This window comes from Coturnix japonica, chromosome 1 (assembly GCF_001577835.2).
Source record: "Coturnix japonica isolate 7356 chromosome 1, Coturnix japonica 2.1, whole genome shotgun sequence".
Lineage (NCBI taxonomy): Eukaryota > Metazoa > Chordata > Aves > Galliformes > Phasianidae > Coturnix > Coturnix japonica.
In genome coordinates, this window is record NC_029516.1 from 122,349,363 (window position 1) to 122,375,039 (window position 25,677).

The 25,677-nt window shown below is 38.0% G+C and overlaps 2 protein-coding genes across 4 annotated transcripts in view; one reads left to right on the forward strand and one right to left on the reverse strand.

Moving 5' to 3' along the window:
- LOC107306547 (pinopsin-like) overlaps window positions 1–22,131 on the forward strand; it is an 86,182-nt gene extending 64,051 nt beyond the window's left edge. The window contains exon 5 of the mRNA XM_015849804.2: window positions 16,449–22,131. Coding sequence (XP_015705290.1) covers window positions 16,449–16,673 — 225 coding nt within the window. The 3' untranslated portion in view covers window positions 16,674–22,131. The remainder of the gene's footprint in view (window positions 1–16,448) is intronic.
- The window catches only part of ST6GAL2 (ST6 beta-galactoside alpha-2,6-sialyltransferase 2), a 169,865-nt gene continuing 157,580 nt past the window's right edge, over window positions 13,393–25,677 (reverse strand). For all 3 annotated transcript variants that reach the window (XM_015849787.2, XM_032441971.1, XM_015849796.2), the window contains one exon: window positions 13,393–14,344. In XM_015849787.2, coding sequence (XP_015705273.1) covers window positions 14,076–14,344 — 269 coding nt within the window. In that variant the 3' untranslated portion in view covers window positions 13,393–14,075. The remainder of the gene's footprint in view (window positions 14,345–25,677) is intronic.

The following is a 25,677-nucleotide window of genomic DNA, read 5'->3' on the forward strand; positions in this document are numbered from 1 at the left end:
TTATTTATTTATTTATTTTATCCTGATGAACTATCCTTATCTCAGCTGTGGCACTGAGAGACATGGTCAGTGGGCATGGTGGGGATGGGCTGACAGTTGGACTAAGTGATCTGAGAGGTCTTTTCCAACCTTAACTATCTGACTATTCCATGAAAAGATCTCTTACTTAGGTGAAGTGAGATAATTTCTGTGCAGTGCTGAGCTGCATGCTGAGTTAAACCACATCAGGTAGTAATATCTCTTTACTTTATGTATAATCTTAAACATCAACCAGTATGTTGCTTTCATTCCTGTATTGCTTTTTTCATAGTGCTGGAGAAACATGGGGTTTCACAGGAAAGGAAAGAGATCTCCCCTTTAGACAAGGGTAATGAATAGATTAGAACAGCTATGGGAAATACAGTGGGTAGCGTTTGTAGCAAAGACAATAGGATCCTTTCGTAGTCCATACCCACTCTGCAAAAGTAAAGAAGACATATCTGAGAAAACGAAAAAGGAGGAGACTCCAAAGGAGCTTAGGCTGAAGTCAAATTTGAAATGATAAGTAGTGCAGAGAGAGCGAGGGTTATAGAAAATGACTTACTAGGTCTTTTCCTGTCTCTTTCATGTATTCTGTAAGCTTTGACTAAAACATCTCTTCAGAGGTTTAAGTTACCATTGTCATTTAGAATAAAGGTATGATGCAGGTAAACTGCAACAGGTAAAAACTGTAATCCTTTTGGACGACTCAGATTTCAAAATAAAAATGCAGTTGAAATCTAAACTTATTAGATCACATCCACTCTAGTGCATTTTCATTGAAATTAGCTTGGAAAGAAGGGAGAGTAGGCTCAGCTCTCTTCTGACAGCTCTGATAAGTCCAGGAAATCAGATAACTGATTTTATGAAAGGAGATTAACATTGGTACCTCCTTGTCGGATAGCAAGAAAATACCTGTAGGTAAAGGTTTGGCCTCCAAGTTCACTGCCACTTTACAAAATGGAATAAAACAATGAACCATTTAAAGATTCAAAAGTTATGCGTGGTTACATCTCTGAAATTCTGTGGTACAGGAAGACTGCTTCTGTCAAATTGTTTAATCTTGTCTATCATGAGAAAACTGCAGTTGAACTGGGAGTTTCAGGTTAACATTTAAAATCACTCATTTTCACACACTAGCAACCAGAAAATCAATCCTGTAGGGTAGACTGAGAGCTAAATGGAGGATTACAATATCCAGAGATGATTTTTAAGCAAGGACTGTGGTATACCCACACCTAAACAAAAGGTAGGAAGATCCTTACAAGCAAGGTAATCCTTGGTATCCTGTTTGTTCTTGCAAGTATACACCAGCAGAAACTCAGACAAGTCACTACTTCCTTGCTATCTTCATGTACATCTTTGTCTCCAAGGAGTGTCTGAATGGTCAACAGGTCAGTCAGTGCTAAGGGAAATGCAGGAAAAAATGGATAAGCTATTAATCACCATGATGGTTCGAACTTGCCATTTTTTCAAGGTGATCTAGAAGTTGAATGTAAGCACTTGAAAGTTGGGTATCTTTTTCAGAACTGATTTCCAAGTTTGGTCTGTACAAACAAATTCCTGCAAAGCTGTACAGAGTCTATAGGTAAACTGAACTTGAGCTGTTGGTCAAATAACACCACCAGTCAGCACTGCTGACACAGAAGAAGTATTATAGGAGCTTCTGTTGCAATACTCTCAGTAACAGCCATAAGTCAAGAATCAGAGTGGACTGTAGCCCACGCCTTGGTCTGTCTAAGATCAGGCATTAATTTAGCCTCAGATTTCTCCATGTTAATTCTAGTGCTTCTACTTCTCTCTAATGTCCATATTTTACAAATAGGCCTCTAGGTATGCATTTGCTGCTTCCAATCATTTTAAAGCTGAACAAAGGCATAGATCAGGTGAAGAAAACAGAAACTGTAATGCAATGCAATAGGTTGCATAAACAAAGACTTCAGCTACTCCCTGAAGATGATTAAATTCAACAGATGGCAAAGATTTGAAAAAATACATACAAACCTGGAGGTAAAAGAAATCCTCATTTAGCTCTCCTGTTTGATCACTGAATGATTTCTTGTGATCTGGCTGTGGCATAATAGTAAAATTTTATTCAGACCGTGAAATATTTGTACACTTCATCTGACAGCTGACATTATTTCTTAGTATTTCACTGTGTCTACCAGGTATATCTTTGTAGTCACGTATCCAGATAGCAGTTCAAGCAACCATTTCAGATTAAGATGATGAAGAGAAAAAAGGAAAATACATATTAGTCATATTTTTCTCAGCATTTATTTAACTTCTTCCAAACAAATATTCAATTAATTTATTTAATTCTCATTATCCTTGTAAAGCAGGTGATGATCATCATCCTAGTTTTGCATCAGGAGAAATTTCAGGATGTAAGGTTACATTAGTGCTCAAACTCGTGAACTTGCATGGCAAGTCTAATTCAAATCTGTAGAAGTTTATGATGTCCTTCTCCCTTTAGGGCAAAGAAACCACCGTACTTGAGGAAATAATGGCTTTCACAGTATAGAAAACGCAGCATAAAATACAAAATTCTACCATGTCTGTTTGTTCCTTTAGATGAAATCCCTTTTCACTTTAAACTGCATCATTTAATCCCATTCAGAAATTTGGCAGTGTCCAAATGAAAACAAGTTGAAATTCCTTGACTCTTGAAGTAGAAGCAGTTGCAGAACTTTTTATTCCTTCGATAGTTCATCCACTAGCTTCCAAACTAGATTTATTTATAGCATCTTTATAATCCCCTTTTCCTGATTTACTCAGTAACCCTCATTCTCTGGTAGTTGTCTTCTCTTCATACTCAGATAAAGCAATCAAATGATTTCTCTCTTCATACTGCTGGGCTAAACCAGTTTAACTCTTTTAGTTTACAGTTAACAATCAAGGCTCCTCATTCTTCTGATGTCAAAGGTGAAGAATTACAAGCATCTTTAATGCTTTTGTTTGTACATAACAAATCTAATGCTCAAAAGTAGACAGCGTCCTCAATACTGTGCAAATGCCAGTGATCATGAATATGTCCAGTTGCCATTACTAATGTGTAGTCATAGAAAAAGCAGTCATGCAAAGGTCCTGATATCAGTTTATTCCCTTGCTTTGTAGGCAATGGGCCATTCTTGTGGCATTGGCTTGCAGTGATCAAAGCAAGTGCTCCAATGAACAATGCACTGGTATCAGAGAGCATCCCTCTAGTATTTTCTCTTCAAATATTCAATTCTTCTAGCTTTCTAAAACTGTGAAAAACTCAAATAATAATAACAATAAAAATATAACTTTATTGTTAATCATAGATGATCTCATGTATTTTGTCTAGGTAAAATCTTCTTAATTGTTCACCAAATATTAAAAGAGGAACAACACTATAGGAGATATTTCTTGTTTCTGTCACCTTGTCTATACTGTTTAACTCTTATCATTATTGGAGCCCTCTGAATTTGAACCAAAACCACCAACAGCTCAACAGTGACTTCTTAAATCCCTATTCTTTGACTAAATTACAATCAGGTTTTTAGAAATGGATGTAGATAAATATAAAGGAGTCTATTATATGGGGTACAGCTATTATTATGTGTGTTTTGTGTGTCTGTCCGTATTAGCAGAATGTCACACAGTGACACAGCCTCAAGCAAAAAGATCTTGAGTGATTTACAAGGGAAGATGACAGTGATATGATGCTACAAAAATACTCTAATGAAAATTAGGGATTTGAATTTCCATGTGTTCTTGGTTTCAAACTAAGTGGAGCTACGTAAGATATACCTGGACAAGTTCTTTCCCTAAACATGTTTTGCGTACATACTATGGCCAAGGACAGAGTGCTCAGAACCAAGAGCAATGAACTGACAATAAAGTCACAATTTTACAATCATTTGTTCAGAACTGGGTCAGAAACATATCCGTCTAAGTCCATCACAGCTGGTTGGAATCTTTTTATTCAGCCTTGTGGACTGATCCAGAGTGCATGGGTGAAGAACTGAAAATGCAAGAGGAAATGGGGAAAGCGAGAGAGATATTGGTGATGATGAAGTAAACACATACATTTTTAAAGAGACAAAACACTTTATTTTTTTGTTGTTGTTGTTATGTTTTGAACTTTCAACAAAATGAGAGCTATTTCAAAATGACCCGGAATCACTCATCATGTATTACAGTAGTAACAGACCTTTCATTTCTTCTCATGAAGCATAATGTTACTTTAGGGACTGGTAAATTTACTTCTTCCTCTGTCAGTCATGATCCATCAATCATACTGCAAAGCCCTAAACAATTCTGACTTACTGAAATGAGAAAATAGAGGCAGAGTACTCGCTGTTCACTAAGGTTCTTTGCCTGTTCTTTTTTTTTTTTTTTTTTTTTTTTGCTGTCACAGTGAATTCTTCTTCCTTAAGTTCCTTTTAGATAGGAGGAAATAACTTCACATACATTGCCATTTTGTATATCGTATGTGTTTTAGGAGCTCTATTTAAGGGCACTGAAGAGCTAGCTTGAGATAAATACGACAGTCTGTCTTTTTTATCTGCAGGAATAAACCCTGTCAAAAGCATCAGTTCTCTCTTAAAGCAATGTGCAATGAAAACATAGCAGTGCTGTTTGTGCAGAGCTTTCATGCACACAGCCAGACTCCTGGAAATTCAGAAGTCATGCTTGTTACATTGAAGTAGATACAAAATTTTCTCTAAATTTGTTTCCTCACACAAAATAACTATTAATCACCGGTTATAATTCCTGTTGCATTGGTCTCTGATTTTGTTCACTTTATGAGAGTGCACGTTACACGAGGACCTACCTCCAGAGTACTTTTAACAGGGAATTAATTGAATAGTATGCTATATCTACGAAAATAAGGTAATATTTCTCAAACACTGAGCTGTGCTTTTTATCTGTGCTATTGATTTGTTTTCTTCTTGTCTCTACTGTTCTTGGGATGCTTCAGCTGCTCATTAAACTGCCTAATGGCCTGATACCTCTGTTCAGCTCCATGCATTTTTAAAGTCTAAATTAGGTCTACTGGATAGCTCATGATTTCATTTGTGTAGAAGCACTGAAAGTTACTGGAAAACGACACAGCACCTCTGGGGAGGCATTTTACTAGGGAAGAAAAACAGGGCTGCTTGATCCAGCAGAATGTTTAAGTTTCCTGCCCTATCTTCTGAAAAAGCAGGCTTGGAAACAGGCTCTAAACAAAACTTTTCCCACCTTTCCTTCATGGTTGTCTGTTCTATATGCCTCCTGGCTCACATGCATTATAGGCATAAATACTGGGCTTATGGGTAGACCACAGGAGTTTTTAGTTTGTAGAAAATGTACGTTATGTATCACAAGCCAAAAAATCCCTCCTACTGTTTGTCTTAATAGAGGTTGTAAATACTTTGGATCAGGAACTCCACCTTGGTCTACAAAACATGAAACAATCTACAAGTTGTGAACTCTTGAGGCATATTTATGCAGTATTTGGTTGAACTACTGTAAGAGTAATGGAACTACGCTGTAGTCCATCTTTACAGGAAACAATCCAGAAGCCCCCAGCCTCCTTCTATTTTCCCTTGGCACCTCACCCACACAGAAGTTGTGCCTGCTGCTTATGATGGTAGTAGTGAGGATTTGGCTAGCACACCGCATGCAGAAGCAGTGCAGGATTGATTTTGGAAAGGGACGCTGTTTGGGAGGCAGGCCAGAAAGATATTATAATAATGAAGTGCAATCACAGCCAGATGACTTGGAGCAAGGCAATTAACAGCAGCTGACAGCTTAGAGTCAGCACTAGCAGCAATTTTCCCCTCTGGCTGCTCTCATAAAACCAAGGCAGATGTGATATCTATTGCCTGCCCTCCTGAGCCCCTCAGGGTTTCTGGAGTCTTCTTGGAAGTGTATAAGAAGTCATGGCTACAGCAATTATCCCTTACCTGTCAGCATGCTGCAACCAATAGGATATTTGATCTGCATTTGCCTACACACAGAAACAGGTCGCCAGAGGAAACCAGCTTTCTTACTTCAGTTATTACAGGGATAAGTAGAAGCACGTGGAGGAGGTTTTTCAGAGTGTAGCAATGAGCTGCTAACTCTGCTGGCATTAGATTTTACTAAATTTAATTCATGGGAGCCACGGAACAAGTCAATTAAAGTTTATTACACTACCTTTGTTGATCATTTTAAAATTACATCCCACAACACTAAGCCTGGCAGCAGCAAGAGCAACAAATGAGTTGGGTTCCTCCCTGAAAAAAAATGTGCTATAAAAAAGAAAACAAATAGCCAAAACATACTAAGTGAAGTACTACTGGAGTACTGTGTCCAGTTCTGTGCTCCTCAGTTCAAGAAAGACAGGAAACTTCTGGAGACAGTCCAGTGGAAGGCCACCAAGTTGGTGAGGGTTCTGGAAGAAAGGCTGAGAGATGTGGGGCTTTCAGCTTGGAGAAAACAGAGGAGACTTTGTGAATGCTTATACATACCTAATGGGTGGGAGTCAAGGGAATGGGGACAGGCACCTTTCAGTGGTGCCAAGCAACAGGAAAGAGAGGAGTAATGGGCACAGTCTGGAACATAGGAAATTTCATATGAACATGAGAAAAAAAATACTTAACTGATGACAGAGCTGCCCAGAGAGGTTGTGGAGTCTCCTTCTCTGGAGCTGCTCAAAACCCATCTGGATGCTTTCCTGCACAACCTACTGTAGGGAACCTGCTTTAACAAGGGATTGGACATCCAGAGGGATGTCCAGAGATTCCTTCCAAGCTCTACAGTTCTGTGATTCTCTCTCTCTCTTTCCTTGCGGGGTTTCATCAGTGCTTGTTTCTCCCACATCCTTCACCCAGATTCCTTTCCTCACTCATGTAACTTTTAAGATCCCAAAGATCTCCTCAGCTAGAGATCCCCCCCAGTGATTTGTCACAAACTATGTGTGCTGTCATTTCTCTAGTGGTAGTTCTGCCTCTGGGAAGAAGAACCCACCATATTATTGCGCTACAATTAACTCCTTGTGAACGTAATGGGTCCTTACACATCAAACTTAATATGAATTTACTTGAATGTTAGCATATTCTTAGCAAAAAGAGACAGGACATGCATTTCTAACTTACCTTGGGTAAGCTTGAGTATGAGCAAGGTAACTTACCTTGGGTAAGCTTGGGCATGAAGCTTGAGTTCACACTGCATTTAACTTCCACAGAAGTGCACTAATCATTTTCAAGTGCACTATCTGCAGTAAATTGACACTGTAAGAAAGTGGAATCTATCTATCTATCTATCTATCTATCTATCTATCTATCTATCTATCTATCTATCTATCTAAAAGAAAGAGACACACATTGAGTAGAGTTGGGTAGATTTTAGGGTGCAGCAGATGCATCCATACTATTCTGATGAAACGATCAAATTATCACTCATCAGTTACCTTGAAAAGATCAAGATGATGAAAGGGGAACAAGTGCTAGTGGACTGTCCATATTCATTGTGATTGATGACACTGGCCTACAGTAAAACACTGCTTAATCATAGTCACAGGTGCAGTTCATTGCAGCATGTAGTGGGTGTGATTATAGCAAAATACTGGCTCCTCCATAGCTTTGTGTAGCTGACTAACAGGTGCATGCTGCAGTCAAGACAGTGAGTTGAAGCAATCATCCTTTAAGATGTGTCTTTCAGTCACATCACAGCAGGCAAGCTGGCAATAGATAGGAACAGATCAAAATGCCTGTGTGAAATTCTGCGTGTCAGAGCCATGCTCCTTTGAGCTGCTCAAGTGGAACACCACTGATTTCTGTGAATAAATATAAAAGGTGCCTCCTTCAAAAATACGTTGTTCAGAAAGGTGAAGTCTGGTTTGGGGACTGAAACTTGAAAACATGTTGCCTGTGAAGTTACTTGAGACCCTATCAGAGATATATTGTCACACCTCTTCCATAGTTGTCACCGCTAAAGAACAGGGAGTACAGTAAGATACTTGCTGTACCCAGCACTATAGTTCTTGGGTTTTAACCACCTACTGATACACTAGTTTGTATGCATGTGGAACATGCTGAGACTAGAATATCCTCTCCCTTGTCACAGACAATAAAATTTACTGAGCATTTTATCATATGGAAGACAGTGATCTTAGATTTTTTGGTTTTTTTTTAGGAAGTTTTTTGATGAGGAAAGCCCAGTAAAAGCAAAGCTGGAGTATTTGAAAAGCTTCACTTAGATCCTTTTTCCATACATCTCAGCATTCAGTTTATCCCCTTGTGAAACCAGGTGTTCTGAGTTTTCTGTGAAGTGTTGCTTGCAAATTGTGACATACAGTGTTTATCCCCTTGAAGTCTCCTACCAGGAGGTGGTGTAATACAAAAGATGAGCTGAATGATTACTGGCTGCCAGGAGTTTACACAATGACGATATAATGTTTAATGTGTTTCACTGATGTGCAACCAGCTTTGCTGTAGGAATGCACTCACTGTGACTGTCTGGGGTGTAAAAACCCAATTTCAGCCACCCAAGAAGGAAGGAGGGGCTCCGGTTCCAGGTTTGGTTGAGACACGAGACACCAGTCAATTCAACTAAGGCAGCACCAGGCCCCCTCCCATGGTTGTCTGTTTCTTGGGCACTGTTCTGGGCTCTTGAAGGAGTGATTGGGACATCAGTCCAAGGGACACTTGGTTCCTCCCGTGGCTTAATTGCCTCTTGGGCTTGTTGTTGAGGCTTGCTATTTACACATAGTTCAAAAACTACCAACACAGTGTAATGCCACATATTTAATGAAAGGAAGCAGACTTGTAGTGGTCACGTTATATGGTATTTCATCACAAGTTGAATGACAAGCTATGCTTTCCTTTGGTAAGTTGTTTTTCACTTAAATAATAGTTAACAAAAAAGCCTATTGTTGCTAAGACACAATGTTGGATTCCTTGAATGGATGGCACAGCTACTTACTTAGTTTATTAGCATTTGAAGTACAGCACCAAATCACCAGAGCATGACATGCTTAGAGTGCTTGAACACCCCAAGAAATGAACTGCCAAAACTATAGCGGCGTAGTGTGTCTTGCCAGGGGAATGCTAGAGCATCTGTTTGGGTAGACACATTCATTTAAGAATAAAACTGCCTTCGTAGTGTTCCCTTGTTCTCTGTAGTTTACTGAAAGCTAATTTTCATTCTGTCAGCCCATTTCAATTTGAGATCAGTGACAGTTACGTACCCTGTTTTTTTCTATCTGCAGTTTAGTGTCATTCACTCAAGCCAGTATGAAAAGACAAGCACTCTTAAACAAATGAAAACCAATGTTTTATTTACAGGAAAAAATCTGTACACTGTGCATACATAAAAATATACAAAATCATAATAGAAAATATAAAAAGTGTTAAAATGTATACAAACACTGCTTAAAAATGTGACTCCTGTAAAATCTTAAGCTTTGTTATTAGAGTACACATTCATTTAAAAAAATCATCATACAAAATAATTCTCAAAGCTATTAAAAAAGTACACAGTCTATATTTGAATAGTTCAATGACTACGTAGTGTAAGAGTGATGCGATGATACAGGTATATGTAAGGCTTTTACACACAACTCTTTTTTCAAGAACAAAACTCTGAATCTGATCACTAAGCCAGAGAGAAGAAATTTGCAGTGTCAAAACTCATTTAATGATGCAGGCATGCCCAGACATGGGCTACTTTAAATTTCAAACAGTTAAATCAGGTATCCTCCTCCTGTGTGAGAGAGAGGATAGCTCCTAGGAAAGAGCCGGGTGCTCCAACTACAGGTTTCTGAATCATCTACTTCAAAAAGCAATTTCATTTATTTAATATGTGTCAACTTTAAAAAGCATGTCAGGAAAAAGAGGACCCATTTATTTCTGCAGTCTATGCGTTTGATATTCCTTTCATGGTATATCTGTGTCACTGTTCAAGTGGCATTCTCCACCCTTAAGAACTGCTGAGGAGGAAATGAAAAAAATCACTATGAATTGGACTGGTCTACCTGCCTTTGGAACAACTTTGTTCAATCCATCTCTAAAATGAGTATGCTCAGCCCATGAAACCACTTAGTGTATGCTGATACAACCCTTCATTATAGTAAAACGCTCTCCTGGTTTTGTTGACTTTGCCAAGAGGTCGACAGGAACAAGTTCCAAAATTTGGATGTTTTCACTAAAGAAAGTATCCTGACCAAAGACAGTGATTCAGCTTAATCTCGACAGGGAGATTGTAGATCACAGTGTGTAAACAAATTATTTCTCTCTCAAGGTAACATTTATTTTATCATTGTAATTTCCCTAACTTAACAAGAATTTTGCTAGCATAAAACTGCACAGTGAAGTAAAAAATAAAATAAAATAAAATAGAAAGAATAAGTAGTTTAATTAAGATTTCAATGGATCTGAACTGAGTTTATGCCCAGGTAAGCTTTAGAACTGTAAAGGAATGGAACAATTAGTAATTTATCTGTAGCAGGAAGATTTTGCCTCAAAATGAGGCAAAATCCTGTCATAATTTTTCTTTAGTAAACAGAAGAATACCTTGACTTAACCATTCAAAGGTTGAGCGCCTAAAATGATAGAGCACCACAGGTCAGAAAGGCTAAAGAATTCACAGTGGAGCTTAATGAAATTCAACATAAACTCAGTACTTTTACTTAAGATGCTGCTGTGTTTCTGCTTAGTTTCAACTGAGTGCAACTTTTGTCCACAGTACCAGGGCACAGAAAAGGGGCTCTCTGGCTTTTGAAGGCAATTTATTCCGATTTGGCAGTAAAGCTCCATAAATTTGAAACCTGCATCATTGTACCAAGTGTGAAGTGAGCTCAGGCATCAACTAACAGAGGTGCTTCCTTTGCTGATGACACATATCAAGAGCTGAGTCAGTGCCAACCTCCCTTATCTTGGTGCCATTCCTTTCTGTTAGCATGCAATAGCCACACGGGAGAGCTATGAAGCCATGCCTACATCTATTTCCAAAAACCCTGTGATCTGGGTGGGAATATGCATTTCCTTTCACACTGTCTACATTTAGTAAGTATCTATAAACAGCACTCTCACGCATCACTGTTATTAAAAGACACATAGATTCAGTGTTACTACACACTCATTACTTCAAGTTGGCTGGATCTTTGACCTTGTGAGGGACAGTGAAATGCCCATAAATGCAAAAAATACTTGGTGGGCTCCTATGAATGCCACCAATGCCAAAACCACAGAGAGTGTGAGCACTGGTGATAGCAGCACCTCTGAACATCCTTCATGTTCCCTCTTCATTTCTGCCCCTTCTGCTTTTGCACAAAATGGAGGAGAGCCCTCGGTTAGAAAAGCAAGTGTATTTGCACTTGCAAAAAAAAAAAAACAACAACAAAGGACAAGAAAGACAGTAGAGGCAAAAAATCTCTTTAAGCAGTCACCAGCTGTTTGACCAGGCAGACCAACGTAAAATCACAGTGGAAGCGCCACCCTAGGGATCCTTGAGTTTTCAAGAAGATGCGCATCACAAGTTGGTCTTCCACCTTTGCAAAGCAACTAAGTGCCAGCAGCACAGCTCTGTGGCATCTTCTGAGGCGATGGTGCCACAGCACCCACATTGCATTTATGGAGGAGCAGTGACTGCTGTATAAATCATAATACATCAAATTCTCCTGGAAACAGTTGCACAAATATCTCCATAGGTTAAAGAATGTCAGCATACTAGCAAAGAAAAAAAAGTCTGCTGTAAGGCCTTAAGTGTGCAAAGTCCAGTAAAGTGAAAATATACAGCTTGTTTTCTGATGTCTCAGACCTGGCTCTACATCATTACTTAAATGATGTATTAGGTAGGTATGCTAGCACTCATTGCATGGAACTCTGCAAAAACCACCTTGTTCTGTACAACAGCTATGTGGACAAATTACCGAGGGAGTAATACAACATAATCTTGCTGTGGGCAGCTGAGTAACGCAGTTAGTATTTTTCTTAATGGAAATCAGAGTTTGAGGTTAGTGGTTGCAGACCAAAGTGGTATGTTTTTTTTCAGAACTTTCCTGCTTACAGAAAGTAGCATAGTTACCAGTTATAGAAAAGTAGCCATCTCTCTTCTATTACACATATGTGGCAGCTAACCCAACATGCTGGATAGGCAGGTATATTTGGTAGTACTTGCTCAGATTTCAAATGTTTTGCAAGCACCTTACCAAATATAAGGAAAAATAGAACAGTAGGTTATCTATCCTCCACATGATTAAATAACAATGTTATTGAGAATAAAAGTTGTTGACATACATCAGTAGCCAATATATCCAGAGTCTAAAGCTAATATAAATAAAATCTGTTCCTTTTGATATGTACCAGAATGATTTATGGACATAGTTACATGCACAATGTAGAAGTAAAGTTTTTAGACCATCTGGATATATTTCCTGTCAGTGAGAAGAATCTTAGAGGACGATAAGGCCCAAATTAAGAAGATACATGGGAAAAGAAAGCTAAGCCCTATGTAAGATATTCCTCTCTTTTGAGGAGGAAAAATCATCAGACCCTAAGATCAGAGAGAAAAAAAAAAAAAAAAAAAAAAAAAGACTCTGTGATGATGCTTATATTGTTATCAAAGTGGAAATAGTCATTCACACAATTTGCACATTTTCGGTCTTACTGTTGCATAACACAAAACACAAAAAATACTTTCCAACACAACCTCTCAGCTGCTCTCTTGTCTGCCTTTTCAGTGAATGAAGAAGATACAACTGTGTTTTTCTGTACATACCTTTCTACTCAACTCGATCTATGGGAAAGGGCATAGCCATGTGAAAAAACACACCACCACCACCAATGGAAAGAAAAGCAGCACACAAAAATCCTCCTGCCACTCCGGAGGCAATCTGAAACTGAAGCCTTTATGTTTTGGATATCTTAGCGTTCAGGTTGATCTTCAGAATTGCCTTAGAGAATTTTCTCATTGTGTGTTATGAAGGAAAATATTAAATTATCTCCATATGCTGTCCATAGTCGGGTTTTTTTGCAGGCATTAAAGCTTCTCTGGCACACAGCTTTTCAAACACCCAGTAAAAACATGCAGATATCCTCCTCTTTTTTCAGACAACTCCCATACTTTTTTAAAAGCAGTAACTTGTGAGCGAATGAATTTGATCTTAATCACAGTGAAATACCTAACAAATGACGTCTATAATACTCAGTGCTATCTTTGCTGCAGAAAGTTGAGCTCCCTCTACATTTGCTTCCAGTGCAACTTGTGTTTGCTGCACAGATTCTCTAGGCTTTCTCTGGATAGTTTTTATCTGTGTGTAGTGAGGGAAGGCATAATTTCCCTCTCACTTACACCTTCTCTGTAGGCCTCTCAAGGAGAATCTTTTTCTGAATAGGCTATCAATATATTTGTTGCTTTCTACAGAAATGAGAAACTTCTTTTCCCTCTGCTCCACTCACCGTGAGCAATGGGATGTGACAACAAGGGTACATCCAGTGGTTTAACTGGTTTAGCTGCTTGTTCTGCCATCTCCATCTGCACTGACTTCATAGCTACCATAAGGCCTCCTGTACAGTGGGAAGCCTGAAAGTGAACCAGTGTATGAATAAGAATTAAAAGACTCTTCTAATCAATGAATATTCAGCTCAGAGTAGCAATTACTTCATTCTTGGAGAGTGTGAAAATCCCATGGAGCCATGAGAAATGCTGCATTGTTCAATTGGCAGCTCTGCACATGAACGATACAGGCTGCTTCACAATGCTGGATTTAACAGTTAAATAAGTTCATTTAAAAAAGAAAAGTTACAATCTAGCATATGTGGCATAAGAGACCACTGACAAATTCTGACTGTCACACCCACAACAATACATTATATTTCGGCCTAAGTATGTCCTCTGCACCTTTTGTAAGCTAAGCTTTTTGTTTTCTTTTTCTTTTAATTATTTGCAAAGCAGTAATAAATACTCAGGCTGAGAAAAGAAGTGTTTCTCGTGCCTGCTACTTAATTACAATTTATAGACTCAAGACTGGATTGGTCTAAGATACATTTTTCAAGTATTCTCTCCTTGTTTATAGTACGACAGTAGTACCTTATTGCACATTGTTTGTGAAGGACTCTCTTCTACAAGGGTGGGAAATTATTTCGTTCTGGGCATTTGACAGACTTGAACCCTGGCAAAATGACCTTTCCCTTCCGATATAGATCATCCTGCAAACCTTTGTTCATCCTCTGCACCAACAGCTTCTCATAGAGCAGCGGGTGATATGCCCCTAAGGTACAAGCTGCATCATAGTAGAGTTCGTGGTAGTGACATAGGTCAGTCTGTCGGACTGAGGGGATGTATTCATACACGTGCACTTCATTACACATGGACATCATGATGAGGATACCTGGAGCAAAAAGTGAAAACAAGAGTGAACTTACAAAGGCTGTGATTGTTACAGAGTTGATAAGGCAGTACATGAAGCAAAATGACATAGTAAAAGGCCTGTAAGCTCTTGCATAGCATCAGCCTCCTTGAAGGAGAAGACTGCTCTCTCCCACCTCCCTGTTTACCCAACCCTGCCCACAAAATATCCCACACAAGAATCAAAGACCTAAAGCAGCTGTGCACTAAGATTTTGAGCCAACTGATGACATTTCAGAGTCTTATTGTATCTCATGAATTCTTGAAATTGTTCACCAAGACGGACTAGATATATGCATTCACATGGACAATACGAATTACGCATATACACAGAGCAGTTGCCTGATGTTTTTAAGGATAAATTATTTATATTTCTACCAAACACACAGCTAAATTCTGGCCTGTCATGCACAAGAGATCTAAAAAATTTCCAGTTATTCCCTTTCCAGCCACTGCTGTGATTTAAGGTATATTTGTCTTGCAAACATTTAGATACTTTTTTATCTTCAAGGCTTCTTCTAATCAATGGTAATATTGGGGTACTAATTTAATCACTGAAATATTTACACCTTATTATAACGCTGGTCTTTCTTGGCCTGGAATTGAAGCAATTCCCCTTTTTCCATTCACCTGCTTTTCTATAGACATGAAGACATTGCCAGGAAAGCAGAATAAGTACATGCAGAAGGTGAGTGAAAGCCCATAGCTTCTCAGAATTTTCTGGTGGGTTTTATGCAGAAAGACTCAGCAAGGTGAAGCCCCTCTTAGAACATTGTCTTTGAGAGGAAAAAACTCATTCCATCTCCTGTTCAGTGAGGAGGAACCTACAAAATGCTTACTCACTCTTCTTGTCATGTCTGAATAGCAGACAATCACCTGCATTGTCAATAGCTGCATAGAAAGACCATAAGGAAATGTTTAAAGCCCCTGTTTAAAGCCAGCCAGAGGTTAGTTTTAACCCTATATGCACTCCTAAGATGCTGCTGTTACTCTCCTTAATTCCACGCTTGGGATGAAAAATAAGATCAGTAGAGGATCTGGAGGAAAACATGTGCTCAGGCAGACATTGCTTCCTTATGGCACAACTGTAAACCTGTACTAACAGAAGGTTTTTATAGCTCTGAGAGAAACTTATATGTTGCATTTGCACATTTTTAAAGGGACTAACACGATACTGATCAATAGCATGGCCTAAACTGCAATACTTTCACATCAACAGTTTGTGAGAACCTCTTCTGTTTTATACAGCACATGAAAGAAAAATGGCTCATTAAGCCTTGGACGGCAGTTTGTTGATTCTTTTGTTGTTGATTCTTTTGTTGTTGTTGTTGTTGTTTGTTTTTTTGGGGGGGTCTTTTTTTTTTTTTAAGATGCAATTATAAGATCAAAATATATAGAAAATGTATTGAAACACCTGTTGCAGTGATAGTAACCAGACAGCTGGACCAATTCTGCTCATTTTGTAAATACAAATGAGAACTGAAGTCACTGGGTTGTTGTTTTATTTTTTTTTCATTACAACAGTTCTGGAATCATAAAGCATCAAAGGTATTTTGGATAATTGTCAAAAGTGAAATGAATTAACATAAAAAATTATTTTGCTTCTTCAATTAAGCAAAGCCGTTTTCTGAAGCTCAGTATGCAATTTGGGAACACGAAGATTTCAATGGCTTGTTAATGAAAAGAACCTTATGTTCTTCCTGCTGTGTATCATTAGATTATCAAAATGATATTTTTCCCTGCCTGATGTGTGAAGTAACTGAAAACCAATTAGTTCTGTGATTAAATCTTCTTTTATCACAAATAAAAGGTTCTGAACACATCTCAGATTCTTCTACAGCTTTAAAATCTACAGAGCCTATGGCATTAGAAAAGCAAAGCATATCAATTTCAAAGGAAAAAGTCTACAAATTTAAGTGAACTTTAAACAGCAAGATACACAGATTCAAGGTGAAAAAATGCTTACTTTCAATTTGGACAAAAAGCACAAGCCACACTGCCTTGCTTTCTCCAAACTCTTACAGAGATGTTCTATATATTTACCCTGCTTAGCAACTATATCTAGAATTGTTTGTTTGTTGTTTCAGTTTTACAAATGCTTTCGCCAGCTTTTCCACTGTCAACCTCCTTCCTCAACTGATGGAGAGCCCACCTGCCACTCCAAGGTAACCGTTATCCAGCTGAATCAGAGAACAGACGGTGGAAAGTTGTGCAATAATGAACCACGTCCAGAAACAGACAATAAAGTCACTTCTCTCCTGCACCCAGAGCCAGGCCTGGAGCCAGCTGCACAAACTGTACCACCAATGTAAGAGGAAAAATACAAGCCTTAAACAGAATATGTTTGATTTCACTGTCATGTTACCCAGCTAACCTTAAAATTACTAGAGGAAATTGCCATTTGTGGGATAAGAAAGCTGTCAAGAACAAAAACTGGGACTCTGTTATCATTTCCTTAGTAACAGTAAGGATGAGCACATCACTGCAGGTATGGTTCAATAATGACAAAATTTCAAGCAATATCATTGACTTTCCTGTAAATTAGTTAATGGAGCACTCAGAAGTGGTAAAGTATCAGTTCTCAGTGACCTGTGGATCTGTGTCCTCCAGAAACAACCTAAAAGATATGAACTATCTAATTTAGCTCCTTGCTTTTCCTATGTCATCCTATGCAGTCCATTCTTTGTAGTTTTAGATTTAGGTAAATCTGATTTCTGGCAGTCAATTCAAATTTTTTGCTCATATTGGACATGGGTGTTTGTAGGGAGGAAACAGTGACTCAGACGGCTAGTTTCTGAGTGGTAACAGCTAATTTACAGCACATCTTTGCATTTAAGTAAACAAACTGGAAGATGAGTTAAGACAATGCCCCATCGCTGGAGGTGTCCAAGGTCAGGTTGGATGGGGCCCTGGGCAGCCTGAGCTGGTGGGGGGGCAGCCCCTTCCAACCCAAACCATTCTGTGATTCTATGACTCTGTGAATGACTAGAGACTACCATATACAGAGATGTCTTTGGGTCACAGAGGTTTATCTGTCCTGGTGGAAATGTGAGTAATCCTGACACTTACAGACTCTTGCACCTGTCAAATGCACAAATCCAGCAAAAAACAATGGTCAGTGCCAGACTTTTTTCTTTAGCATCTTTAACACCACAGTCAAAGAGATCAACAGTGCATCACTCCCATCCCAACAACTGATGGGTGAGAACCCAAGACACTCAGGATAACACACTTGATCTACATTACTCCATGGACACACAAAAACACCCCGAAAATGCTCTCTCTTGGGGAAAAAACAAACAAACAAAACAACCATTTGTGAGCTGCTTTCTTTGTATGAATTGAGTCCTACTTAAAGTAGAAAACAAATGGGTAGTGTGCTGTTCCATGCTTTCTAAGATATAAACTTCTTCTACATGGGGACACCTCCAGATCTTACTGCCATCTAAGTTTACAGAAAACATCTCTAATACAAAACCGGTAGTTTAAACCATGAGGAAATTTGCACTAGTATTAGGATGGATTCAGTTTTTCTCTACTCTCTAAACTTGCTCATGTTATCCTGCTTTCCTCTGAAAGTCCTATTTCACATCCATTTGTAATCCCAGTTATTATCTTTATCTCTTTTTGTGTTATTGCTTCCTTGGTTTCTTCTCCGCAGCTGAAATCTTCTCCCACACACATCGACCTTAGTTTCCAGGTTTCCCTTGTTTAATTCCTTTCCCTGTGCTGCTCAGAGTGCATCTATTTGTTTCTTTCATCTATGTAATTTTCACATCACTGCCCAATGCAATATCATCTACAAGTTTGTTTCATACCTCATCACTCCTCCTTGATTATCAGCATAAAGGAAAAACAATTTTTCTGATAGCACGTAAGGTGAAGAATTCCCATATGATACACCCAAATATTGGTGTCTATTCACAGTCCTAAAGTTAGCTTTCAGACAACATACAATTACTGCATATAAAACAGCACCTACTGACATACTCAGGACCTATGTAGAGGTTAATGGAACACAGAAAGAGAGTTGCTATTCCAACACCTTGTAGTTTGGGCAGAATTAATCCCACAGAGATGTACGTTCGTTTTTCAGAGCAAGCTGGTCTACAGACCTCTTAAAAGACACTGACAAGAGGCACATATTTTGGTGATGAAATTCATCAGACTTATTTTAGATGTCTTATTTTACAATGGGATGAATTGTTCCTTATAAAAGTTGTTCCTCTTCAGAGACTAGGCAGAAACCAAACAGACAGTCTGGCTCTTGATATCTGTACCTTCTCCTCCATTCTTCTATATCTGAAGCTCTTACAGCTTAGGTAAAAATCAGGTAAATACTTTGTTCAGGAACACTGAATGAAGAAATGAAAACAAAGGTGTGATTCATCTGACCAGATCTGCCCAATAGTGCATACATTCACACCTCAAATAGCTGTCACAGGTTCCTTTGCCATCCATGGAAGAAAGTGCATTCTCATGATGCAGTGCCAGTCAACTCATCTACAGTAAGCACTTAAACATGGATCATATGAAGAAGTTTCTGTTTCTTTCTACTGATGATGGGAAAAATGGAAGAGTAGCACAGATAACTTGTATTTCACTTGTATTATATCTTTCTTTCAGTACAGGCTATAAGTTTTACAGGTAGAAAGGAGCACAAGTCTAACAGCCATATTTATTATTTACTCTGTTGTGTCTGAGGCTGACAATCACACTATCACAATCACAATATTGAGGCAACTAAAGCTAGGAGATATTAATCCTGCACTCTGACTAAACTGACTATGGACAGAAATCAGCTTTACGCACAAGGACCAAGCTGATGGGAGATGGCCTGTTTCCACTCATAAGGATGTATGGGAATCAGAGTGGAAGTGACGAATAACAAAGTATTTAGGGAAGACCAGAAGACATGCACAACTTAAGAAAAAGTAAAACCTGAAGGAACTATCTACAGCATGTAAACATCAAAATGGAGAATTACTCCTTAGAAAGGTGAATGCCAAATAGAGTTCATGGGACACAATAAAAAATTTGCTTTATCATTGGCCCTAAGTAATCTCAGTAAAATCTAGATTAACTAGATTAATCTAATTAATGTACCAGTAGTAGTATTACTACCGTGCATACCTAATTTGGTCAAGAGCCATTACTGTACAAAGAGTATGAAGAGTAGAAATATTGTCAGTTTGAGTAACAAAATCACAGAGGGATCTGGAAGGATCCGTGGAGTACTTCAGAAGGAAATGCAATCTCTCACGTTTCTTGAGTCCACTCTTGCCCCATCAGATGAAGAACAGCTCTGAAATTTGATCAGTTTGCTCACAGCCTTGCTCAGTTCAGCACTGAGTATCTTCAAGAATGGAAATGAAACTCAGATATTTTCAGAAGTTTACTGAAGCATTCAAAAATAACGTGATAGGCGTGACTGTGGAATCAGCAAGCAGGCTGGAAAATGACTTCTCTTCCAAGTCTCATGATTATGTTTTAATATTTCCAGATCTTAATTATCCAATCAAAAATTCATATAAAGGAAAAGGTCAAGCTATCTTGCATAATTTTAGCTTTGGCAAACATGACTGGTACAACCATACATTCAAAATTGCAGCTGAAAACACTTCTTTATTGAATAGATTATTCTCTTTTCTAATCTATGGTAATACCCTTGTTGGATTTCCATCTTTTAGAAATCCTATTAGGATTACAAATGTAAGATGGAAAAATGCAAAATAATTCTGCCTGTGTAGAGGAAAGTTGTTTCACAGTAATCACTCAAACGTGTGCTTTATTAATGTTTTATAGGTGAATGACAATGCTCCTAACTACAGTGTTGAAAAAAATATAGGACTGTGAGCACAGAATGTTCTTGGTAAAATATTTTAAAACATATTACTCCAAAGAAATGGCATTAAAGAAATAGTCAATGTGCGAGTTTCTTAAAGCAGTACAATATGAGATGGTAATAAAGTATGGTGGTTTTCAAAATGTATGATATGTTGGCATTTCTAAATTCTCAGGATGTGTGTCTGTTTTGTTGTTGCTGTGGTTTTTTGTTTTCTATTCAGTAGATATCCATGATGTTAGGACGCTTAGGGTATGGTTTAAACTCATTCTGAGTGGCATAAATAAATTCCTGGAATTTTACAATCTGAGCTGAAAACATTTTAACCAGAATTAAATTATTTGCATTGATAGTTTACAGAAATAAATTCCAACCCAAGTCATTCTATGACACTATGATTATGGATTCTAATCAAAAGGAGAAAATGTTTCTCAATTTGTTCTTGGTGATTTTAATGACCCAGCAGTTTTCCGATTTCCAGCATGGATCTTTTGTACAGTACAATTAGGCTTTGTGGTTAGCACAGTAATTTAAAAATAATGTTCTCTAGGTTATAAGAAAATAAAATATAGTTCAACATACCTGCATACAACAGATGCTGTACAAAAGCATCTAAAATAATATATCATTCAAATATTTAGAAAACGTTCAGCGTCACTTTAACAAAATTTAAGAGACAGGGGAAGTATTTGAATAAGCATAACCTGATTATTACATTCATAATGTGACTCACTTCACACACAGCACAAATTTATTTACAGGAAAGAATTTAAGCTAGATGCACCAATATGTCTGTGTTTGATAAAACAAGCACTTGAAGGCATTACAAATGCACATAAAGTGTTTAGAAACTACAGTTTTCTATATGTTAGGTTACTTCCATCGACTCTATTTGTTCTCTCTTGAGTAAACAGATTAACTTGTTGGATTTCAGATACCAGAGGAAAATGTGTTACTTTTGAAAGGGGGCCAAATTAGCCTCAGGTATTCTTTGGAACACACATAAAAAGAAACTTTTAAAATTACTCTATTTCTTAAACTTGGTTCTCTTACATCTCTTTAGCTGATGTACTATGACAAAACTAACTGAAAAAGAATATTGCCTAAATTTGCAGAAAAACAAATACTTACTAAGGAATTTATCATTACCATATGCCTGACCCTAACAAATTGTGTAATACTCGCCATCTTAGATGTATAAATACTCACATAATGTACTAGAGCTAGAAAATGACATGGACTGCAAAAGACTATGCATTAATCACAGTAATATACTCTGTAATATGAGCATAGATTGGAAAATATTGACCTGTAATACCATGTATCTTTAAATATATAATCCAAATTTGTGTGACGTGCCAGAATACTGAAGCCTTGTGACTTGAGGTGCTTTAAGAGAGAAGTTCGTTCTTTTATATCTGTAATTTAAGGAAGTAGAAGATGCTCAAGGTCTAGAATGTTTTTAATTTAAATGAAAAGACTTTAAAGATAACGTATTGGAAATGTTACTTCTCTGCATAACAATACTTGAACAATACAGAGCTGAAAAGCACCATTCAATTCTTTAACAAACCACTGATGAACAGCTGAGTAAGTAACAGTAATAAATGCAACTCTTACTAAGTCGAATTGTTTCAGCTCATGGAAGTGTGTTTTTCTAAGCAGAGCTGGATATGAGCTGCACTCTTCTATTCAACACTCTCTGAAGCCATTTTAAATTTAAGCTCTTAGTCATATAGTGAACCGCTACTATTGCAGTGTAATGGTAGTCTTGCTTGTTTGATTGCCCCAATGCATGCACATAAAGACTAAATATTAATGATATTAATGATGCAGAACTGTTTTGAGTCTGTAACGTGAACTCTAAAGCCTCAAACAAGCCTCTTCCTTCTCCTAGCAATAAATTAACCTGGGCTTGGTAATCATTTTGTGTTCAGTGGTTCATTTGTTAAGGTATACTACACAGTGAGAGTACCGCTTACAGAGACAATGTAAAATGCAGAAACCTACAGAGACCACGTTCTGATTTGGGAGTTAAAAAATCCAATAGACTAACAATCAAAAAGACAAAAGCTGCTGAAAATGTGAATTTACAGGTGTGTAAATGTGAATTTCAGGTAAAATCACCTCTGAAGAGGTGGGTTAGAAAAATGTGCCAGTGGACTACAGAAAGCAGGAATTCATGAAAAATTCAACTAATAAACAGGGGTCTTCATTACAGAACTGTATATAATCCAGATTATATGAGATTTGATGGCTGCACTCCTACACTTCATCATGTCTGATAAATATGCAGCAGTTCACAGTCCAGGATTGGATGTAAACATATCAATATTCGTTTGACAAACCCAATTTTCAACCAAGTGTGAACCAGTGTTGCTAACTGCAAAAAGTCACCAAGGCAACTTGTTGCCTAGGGCTAATGCAAGACAATGAGAACACTAGGCAGTCTTTTGTTTAAAAGCATGAAGGCGGCAGCTGCAAAAACAATGCAAAAATATTCGAGAAAAGGATTTTCAGAGCTCATCTAGGATTAGATTAGGGACACAAAGAGTGAATAATTTATAACAAGGAATGACATTATCTAAGATATGACATGCCACATAAGACAAAGACTCACAGATTAAAATAAAAGATTTCTTTTCCCTTGGAGAGCAGTTCCACAGAAAATCAAATTGAAACGAAAAAAATCCAACAACAAATCTATGTTCTTGGTCATTACCCATAGCCCTTGAGATAGCTCCACTAAAGGATGACTTGTCTGTGCCATATAAAGATGGCGTACCCCTAGATGTAACACAGTACAAACTGGATGCAATTCGACAATGCGTTCAGTGTGTTTTCGATGATGTCCCGAACTTATAGCTATCATTAAGCTGGACAGGAAGCAGTGTTAAACCAACAGCAAATTCAGTGGAAAAGATTGCAGATATTTGTAGCACTGCTAAGGTACAGAATGGCTTCACTGATGGATGGGTTGCTGCAAGGTGACATCTCGCTTTGAAGAAAACCAAAAGCAGGAATGCCTGCCATATAAACTGGATGAAGTTGATGTGTATTGGGTAGTATTCATTTCACATGATTTTAATAAAACCTCCATAGCATGTGCATTATAGTTTAGCATTTCAGAAGTGGCTAGAAGCAGTGACATATGCAATAACTGCAAGATTTAAATCTGTGTGAGAACATATATAAAATGTGGTATTATCAAAGCATTCCAGACTTGTACCTTATTTTCTATGTAGCCTGTAGAGCACATTCAAACCTGCTCCTCCCCTCATCCCCTCCAAAGGGAGATTTCAATCATCCTCCAGCAAAGATGTGCACTGTGTTTCCCTCACCTCAGCCTTCAGCTATTGCAGTGCAGGTGCCTCAACAAAGCAAAATGGAGAGCTAATACAGGTGGGGTCTGGGGGAGCTTGTGGATCCAGGACAGAATTACGCTGAAACAGTGCAACCCATAGCTCAAAAATAAGCACAAAATCTCTTGAGCTCCTATTCAGTGAAGATACAAGGGAAAAAGTTCCAACACTTCCCACTCAAGTAACAATATGTACAAGACTACCTCTTCCCCACAAATGGACCGCTGGCCCCTTTTCCAAAAGGATTAATAATATTGTGAGTTAAGTACCTTAACACAGCTATTTAACAGTGTTATATGATTTTCCCGAATATCTTGTATGTTAAAAGACTCTCTTTACTGCTGAAGGATGGGTGACTCAGTACTGCAGAGAAGCACCATGAGAACACTTTCTGTCCCAAGTCCTCCCTTTGGGAAGACTCAGTTTCTTGTAAATAATACTAAGCAGCAGAAATGGATATACAATTCAGGTTCAAGAAGTAATTGCTGAAGTAATAATCTAAGACCACCCTAAAATTTTCCTGACACTCCTGATGTATCCATGTTTTAATTTTTACAATCTATCCAATTTTGTAAACTGGGACTAATAGATGGGAAGAAGCTTGACAGTCAGAACACGTGTTTCACACAGGTGCACTCAGTTGTGTCTGCCAGCTTCAGTTCCAAATGGATATTTGCTGCATGAATTGTTGAGAGATACCTGACATGAAGACCAACACGACTTCTCAGATTTCTGAGAAGCTGAATTATATGCTCTATGCTTTGTCTTGCCCTTTAAAAGGATATAGTTGCTGTTTCTGTGCTCTTTCCCAGTTTTTATTATATGTGCAATGCATTGACATCTATTCAGTAAGGTTTCTAAAATAGGAAGCCTTTCCCTAATGACATATTTAAAATGCATCTATCAAAATAGTAGGTAGTTATCAAACGAGGTGGGTATGACTCCCAATGAGCTTGTCTTACTGCCTTATTTTCTAGAAGCTAATAATAGCATTGCTAAAATAGATAAGCATTTCCTTTGGACAATAACCATATAAGTAAAGGAATATAAATATCTTATAAATAAATAATAGGCATTGTTATATTCTAAATAAAATAGGCAAATAGCCTTATCTACATCTGCACACACACAGTATATGTAACTGTGCATCTTTTGTTGCCAATGTTCCTGCTTCTTTGGTGGTTAATATTTTCCAAGCATCCTCTGCTTGTAGTATATTTTTGTCAGGAACATTTAGATTCAGGGTTGAAGATCACTGTTTTATTCTTACAGTGAAATTAAATCATGTTTCTTCAAAGAAAGCCTTTGAATTTTTTCTTATATACTGTGGAGAGTACAGATTGACAGCACAATGATCCTCTCCACTATTCTTATGATCTGCAGCTGTTATCCTATTTTTATCAACAACTTCATTACTCCAAGAATTGCTTTTGCAAAATGTGAATACTGCTGATGATATCATTCCACATGAGCAGACTTCTCCTTATGAATTTCGACACACAGGCACCAAAAATCCCACTTCATGAAGTAACCCACTGCAAAGCCATCCTCCCCCCACACATTCCTTCTTTTCTTTTGACTCATGCTCCAGACAAGTACAGCCCACTCAGGACATCAATGGACACTCTTCAGGCATTTTTATGCTATCACACTCAGAACCTCAAGCACTCTCCCTATGGCCCTTGGTGAGCTCCTCAAAATCATGGGATGCCACTACTGCTCAGGAAGCCCAGTATAAGTGCTCAGAAATGGTCTTCCCATGGCTGATGAAATGTCGTGTATCACTGCTTTCAGAATCAGATGAGAAGACAAGTTTCCAAGGCAGACAGCAGTACTTGGAGTTCTATTCCTTCCTGTGCCTCTAGATGCATGAGTAAGGAAGATCCTGACTCAGTTTTGCTGCTCTAAACTACATGCATCCTTTCAACATTCACAATAAGGACTTGTTATGTTCCTGATAATGTTCTCATTTACAATGTTATGCAGCATGAACTGTGGCCTCAGTGCCAAATTGTCCCCCAGGAAATACTAACGAATGCTGGAAAAATATGATGAAACTCTATCCCTTTGAGGGTAAGAAGAAAGGGGATGCTTTGGCCTCTTACAGAC